Source organism: Brassica oleracea, chromosome C2 (genome assembly GCF_000695525.1).
Source record: "Brassica oleracea var. oleracea cultivar TO1000 chromosome C2, BOL, whole genome shotgun sequence".
Lineage (NCBI taxonomy): Eukaryota > Viridiplantae > Streptophyta > Magnoliopsida > Brassicales > Brassicaceae > Brassica > Brassica oleracea.
In genome coordinates, this window is record NC_027749.1 from 35,590,517 (window position 1) to 35,597,567 (window position 7,051).

The following is a 7,051-nucleotide window of genomic DNA, read 5'->3' on the forward strand; positions in this document are numbered from 1 at the left end:
ATATTCTGTCGATTGATATCGGCATGGTCTCGTCGGTCGATACTCTTGGCAATCGTCTACTTGTATTTTTTTTATGACCTGTGAAAATTTAAAACTAACATAAGTACTAAATTAATGAAAACCAATTCAAATTACGTAACAGTGGGTTTCCTCCCACTCAGCGCTTTGTTATAGTCATTTAGCTTGACTTTGGAGGTGATTTGGCTAGTAATGTAGAAAGCAGGTACTTGCTAGGAAGCAAGTCTCTATCTCTTCTTTGCTCTTGTGAACTATGTACCAGTGAAGTCTCTCATTGCCTCGTCTCCTCTGTGCCATTTGTCTTTCATTGTTGCAGTTGTATATATTATCTATCTTCTGCAGTCTGTCTCCAAGACATTCAAGTTCGAACTGATGTCTCACGAGTGTGGCGTATGTTTCATCTGAGATCTACTCTCCAGGGTTGATTGTATCAGACATATCTGATGTCACCTTTTTTACTAGCTGTCCTCGGTCTGTTGGTGTGGCTTCGTCGATCGATGGTCTTCTGTGACTGTCGGTCGATATCTTGATACCTCTGTCGATCGATGTCGATGCCTCTGGACGACTCATGATCTATCTCTGAATCTCCACTATCTCCCTCTGCATTGCTTCTGTCTGGGAAGTCAAAGAACTGATGGTGATGTCCCATGGGAAATAGATGTCATCACATCTCTTGTAAAGTATGTCTTATACTGCTCCCAGAGTTCTGCAGATCTCTTCTAACATTTGATCAACCCCTGCTCTGGTGTAAGAATCTGGTTTTGACTTCATCGGATTTGGTTGTGATGGGTCATCGTCGATCGATGGCGAGATGTTTCTGTCGATCGATGTTGGTGTAGTTGCTTCGGCTGCACGCTGTGTCTGCATTCTGGCAATGTCTTGCCTCATCTCCTCCATGCATGTAGTCAACCAACTAATGCTATAATTCAAAGGGTAGTAGACACCATCAAGCTTCATCTGGAAGTCATCTTCATTCTTTTCCTGAGCTCCACATATTCCATAAAGCATCTCATTTATCTCATCTTTGGTGTAGATTTCGGGTACCAGCTTGGTCTGTGTGAATGACCTTAAATGTTCTGGAAGACATATGTAGCTGTGCTCATCCATTGAGGCTCTTTATAGAAGATTTTTGATATCATCCTTGGATACATGAATAATGTATCCATCTACACCTCGTGCATGTCCATGCTCATCTCTGAAGACTCCATACTCATCCTTCTGTTCCCAGTGGAATCTCCTTATTCCATCATGGTCGTAGTCTCTTTTTCCAACTTTTGGACTTCTGTCGATTGATGTTGGGATGCTAATGTCGATTGTGGTCGAGTATGTTGTCGCTATTTTGGCTTGAAACGATCATCTACTCCACCAGCTGTGTCATAGAACTCGTTTGTAACTCTCTGTTGGTGCTCTGGAGTGTTGCGTTGTTGCATGAAGAGTGTTGGGGTCAAAAACGGTCACAACGGAGTTAACATCCAAATATCCTTAAAAACGGGTAAAAACACTTCTCGGAAAAGTAATTTTCGTAAAGATTCCCTTGCGGAAATATTTTCACGATGAAGTTCTTAAGTAGATTCGATCGAGCCACCAAACACCAATTGTCCGAGAACATCGGACAAACCGATTAACGCATAGCGACCGAACCGAGCACAGACCAGGTCGCAACATTGCGACCGGTCAACATACGGACCAGGTCGCAACGTTGCGACAGGTACACACAGATCAGGTCGCAACGTTGCGACCGGGCCACGCACGGACAAGGTCGCAACGTTGCGACCAGTCTTGCAACCAGTCCGCACGGATCAGGCCGCAACGTTGCGACCGGTCCATGCACGGACCAGGTTGCAACGTCGCGACCAGTCCACACGGATCCGGTCGCAACGTTGTGACCGGTCCATGCACGGACCAGGTCACGATTCAATGACTGGACTGTCCCGAACATCAATCAACGAGTAAAATCACCACGACATGAATCCATGCATTCTCGTCTAAATTCCTTAATACTATCTTCTACAGGCCACGGCAATACCATCTCACACTCCCATCGATTGGAGTTATCACTTAAACTTTACGATAAAAATTGTGGAAAGTTTATTTTTATCGAAAATAATCGTAATAAACGTTTCGAGTCGAAAGACGGCCCAAATAGGTCTAAAACGTAATTAGAAACCCACATAAGATTTTTTAAGGAAAAGTCCATAGATACTATGGCAGTTTATACTTAGTCCGCAAAAATATAAATGTCAAATTTTCACAGATAAATGTTAAGTTTCCGCAGATAATCATGAAGATCGGGAAAAATGGAATATCTCCATTTTCGAGTTATGACGGCTTAAGAGTAGAAGAAGAAAGCTCAAACCGACCTTGGAGGGAGTATATAAGGAGTCTTAGGCGAGATCGGGAAGATCGTAAAAAATGGAATATCTCCATTTTCGAGTTATGACGGCTTAATCATGAAGAACTTTTCCAGAGCAAACTTAGCACTTAGAGAAATTAGGCAACTTTCCATTTTTGTTATTTCGAGCTGCGACTCAACTAGGTTCTTCAGTCTTAGGTTATTAGAACAAGGGAACTCGCCGACAGCTTTTGTAGCCCAGGCTCCTACCTTGTTGTAAACGCTCATACGCAAATTCGGAATAAGACTTCTTTTTGCTCTCTTTTTACGATTTCTTATATTTTCATTATTTTCATTCTCGTATTCTGATTGCTTCGCGTGTGGTTTAACAGATATCCGGGACCTCTGGGAAATTAGGGTTTTTCTCACTTTCCTAATTTAACGGAAATCGACGGTGTGAATTTTAGTTCCCATAGTTTGACGCTAGAAGGAGGGGGGTACGGATCAATCTAACTCTCAGCCGCAAAACGCTCAATCAGATATGACGATTGGCGATTGAAAGAACATACGGGACTCGACCAGTACGGACGTCATCTCATTTAAGGGGGCAGCAACGGTCAACAAGACCAAACCTCGCAACGATCTCCTTGTCATCGAGTTGACGATTCAGAACATCGACATCGCAGGAGTATTAATTGATACTGGAAGCTCGGCTAATATTATTTTCAAAAACATCCTCGAAAGAATGAAGATTAACCCGTCTGAAATCGCGGAAAACCCTAGCCCGCTAGTAGGACTCTCAGGGGAGACGACTATGGCTCTCAGGTCAATTAACCTCACAGTCAAAGCTGGAACCATGGAAAAAATCGCAGATTTCCTAGTTGTCAACCGACCTGCGTCATACAACGTAATCATGGGCACGCCATGGTTGAATTTTATGCAGGCAATTCCATCAACGTTCCATCTTTGCCTCAAATTCTCAAACCCTCGGGAAATCGAAACAATCTAGGGAAACTCGAGGGTATCACAAGTCTGCTTCGCCGCAGAACTAAAACGAAAAAAATCAGATTCGGAGACCACTCCTAGGAAAAAGTTGGCCTCCGACAAAAAAGCCCAAGAACCAGATTCGGCAGAACTCTTCTGGCAATTGCGGAAAGCTGAGATCCTAGAAGAAAAGCGCGAGCCGACCTGCGAACCCGTGGTATCAGTATGTCTTGACGAAGCATTCCCCAGACTATGCATCGAGATCGGAGCCAACCTCCATCAACCTTTAAGGACTAAGCTCATAACTTGTCTGAAAAAGAATCTCCACACGTTCGCCTAGGCTGCGGAAGACAGGCCAGGGATTGACATTAACATAACCTGCCACGAGCTGAATATCGATCCAACCTTCAAACTAGTCAAACAGAAAAGATGAAAGTTGGGACCCGAACGCGCTACTGCGGTCAACGACGAAGTTGAAAAATTCCTTAAAGTCGGATCGATAACAGAAGTAAGGTACCCGGACTAGCTCGCCAACCCTGTAGTGGTCAAGAAGAAAAACGGGAAGTGGCGAGTCTGTGTTGACTTTACTGACCTTAACAAAGCCTGTCCAAAGGATAGCTTCCTCTTACAGTACATCGATCGATTGGTCGAAGCAACTGCGGGAAACGAACTCTTATCCTTCATGGATGCCTTCTCGGGTTACAATCAAATTATGATGAACCCTGACGATCGCGAAAAAACTGCATTTATTACATATCGCGGAACTTATTGCTACAAGGTGATGCCTTTCGGCCTAAAAAACGCCGGCGCAACTTATCAACGACTCGTGAGCCGGATGTTCTCCGAACAACTCGGTAAAACTATGGAGGTCTATATCGACGACATGCTCGTCAAATCCCTCCATGCGGAAGATCACGTGTCTCATCTTGAGGAATGTTTCGCGCGGCTAAACTTGCATAACATGTAGCTTAACCTGGCAAAATGCAGATTCGCCGTAGCGTCAGGGGAATTCCTCGGTTACCTAGTGACGTACCGCGGTATCGAAGCTAATCCAAAACAGATCGATGCACTGATCGAGATGGCTTTGCCCAAGAAAAAGCGGGAAGTATAGAGATTAACCGGGAGAGTCGCAGCACTTAACCGATTCATCTCACGATCAACGGACAAGTGCTTACCTTTCTACGATATCCTATGGGGGAACAAAAGATTTGAATGGTCAGAAGAATGCGAAAACAAGATTGCCCAAGAAAAAGCGGGAAGTATAGAGATTAACCGGGAGAGTCGCAGCACTTAACCGATTCATCTCACGATCAACGGACAAATGCTTACCTTTCTACGATATCCTACGGGGGAACAAAAAATTCGAGTGGTCAGAAGAGTGCGAAAATGCGTTTCAACAGCTGAAACGCTACTTGGCCACTCCTCCGGTTCTCGCAAAACCTGTCGAAGGAGAACCCTTGTTCTTATATATCGCAGTATCAGCAACAGCGGTGAACAGAAACCCATTTTTTACATAAGAAAAACTTTGCTAAATGATGTGTCACGGTATCCGCTAATGGAAAAACTAGCATACGCGGTCGTAACATCGGCACAAAAGCTTAGACCGTATTTCCAATCTCACACGATCTTCATCCTCACGACCTTCCCTCTGCGGACGTTTTTGCACAGCCCAAGTCAGTCTGGCCGGCTAGCCAAATGGGCAGTCGTGCTAAGTGAGTACGATATCGAATACCGACCAAGGACCAGCGCAAAATCCCAAGTACTTGAGAATTTCCTGGTAGAACTTCCAACGGGAACTGTAACTAACAAAGAGCCAAATTCAACTTGGCTCCTTCACGTGAACAGATCTTCATCGAAACAAGGGTTGGGCATTGGGATTCGCCTCACATCGCCGACCGGAGAAATCCTGGAACAGTCATTTAGACTGGAGTTTCACACATCCAACAACGAGGCCGAATATGAAGCACTCATTGCAGGATTGCGATTAGCTCACGGATTGAAAATACGCAACATACACACCTATTGCGATTCTCAAGTAGTCGCAAGTCAATATGGTGGAGAATACGAAGCAAAGGACGAAAGGATGGATGCATATCTCAAACTGGTCCACAATCTAGCTCAGAGCTTCGATTGCTTTGCCCTTACACGAATTCCCCGCTCCGAAAATGTCCAAGCAGATGCTCTCGCTGCTTTGGCATCGAGCTCGGACCCAGGTCTGAAACGAGTAATTCCGTTCGAGTTCATCGAGCATCCAAGTATCGGACCACCAATCATTGCTAACCTCATCAGGGACCAAGACGATGACGCAGACAAAATCATAGTACAACCGAGGAAAAATCAGAACAGTCCGACTACGGCTGCGACACGGCATGGCTGGAGACAATTCGAGCTTACATCGTCGATGGAGAGCTACCTTCCGAAAAGTTGGCGGCACGCAAAATACGTAACGGTCGATGGGGAAATTTGCAAATGGAGATTGTCCGGCCCACTAATTACATGCTTGGGAGAAGAAACGGTGAGAAAGGTCATGGAAGAAGTCCACTCTGGATCCTGCGGAAACCATTACGGTGGAAGGTCGCTCGCAGTGAAAATTAAACGCCACGGATACTACTGGCCAACAATGATCGAAGATTGCGGGAAATTTGCCCGGAAACGTGAAAAATGCCAAAGGCACGCCCCCACCATCCGTCAACCCGCATAGGTTCTTTCTTCCATCACAACCCCATACCCTTTTATGCGGTGGGCTATGGATATAGTTGGTTCCCTCCATAACTCAAAATAGAAGCAGAATCGTACGCAAGTATAAAAGACGTCCAAGTCGAAAACTTCGTATGGAAAAACATCATCTGCAGACACGGGGTTCCCAACAAGATCGTAACGGACTACGGATCTCAGTTCATATCTACCCGGTTCGAAGCATTCTGAGAGAAATGGAAGATACGAATGAATAAATCGACCCCAAGATATCCGCAATGTAACGGCCAAGCCGAGACAATCAATAAGACCGTCCTTGACGGACTCAAGAAACGCCTAGATGCCAAAAAAGGCAGGTGGGCAGAGGAACTCGAAGGAGTACTCTGGTCGCACCGCACGACCCCAAGACGGGAAACGGGGGAAACACCATTCGCCCTAGTATACGGGACAGAGTGCATGATCCCCGCAGAAGTCAAGTTCCCGGGCGTAAGAAGAAGACTACTACCCGAATGGGAAGAAATTAACAACGCGATGCTGCTGGACGATCTCAACTTAATCAACAAACGCCGAGATCGAGCTCTTATCAGAATCCAAAACTACCAACACGCGGCCGCAAAATACTATAATTCCAACGGGCGGAATCGTAGATTCAACGAAGGAGATTTAGTTCTGCGCAAAGTCTTCCAAAACACCGCTGAGCGAAACACGGGAAAACTTGGAGCAAACTGTGAAGGACCCTACAAGATCATAAAAGTCGTTCGACCGGGTTCCTACGAGATATCCAACATGCAAGGCGTAAAAATTCCAAGAGCTTGGAATGCAATGCATCTCAAAAAATACTATCACTAAACAAATCGCTTCGCAACAACTAAACAACGAGACGGCTTGATCTCCGAAAGGGGTATGTAGGCAGTTTGTCGAAAGACAAATTCAGCTGCCCCCCCTCTCTAAAAAAAGGGGGGAGCGGGTACGTATACGTATACTCGTATACTTCCAAGTTCAAAATATCTGACATAGCACTCG

At 45.3% G+C, this 7,051-nt stretch overlaps 1 protein-coding gene across 1 annotated transcript; it reads left to right on the plus strand.

The window, feature by feature from the left end:
* Nucleotides 1-4,889: 4,889 nt before the first annotated feature.
* Nucleotides 4,890-6,035, plus strand: LOC106324101. The gene has a single exon (XM_013762119.1). The coding sequence runs from the start codon at nucleotides 4,890-4,892 to the stop codon at nucleotides 6,033-6,035; it is 1,146 nt and encodes a 381-aa protein (XP_013617573.1).
* The last annotated feature ends 1,016 nt before the right edge of the window (nucleotides 6,036-7,051 follow it).

Coding starts and splice junctions, on each gene's coding strand:
- LOC106324101 (XM_013762119.1), top strand. CDS start 4,890: ATGGAAAAACTAGCATACGCGGTCGTAACATCGGCACAAAAGCTTAGA.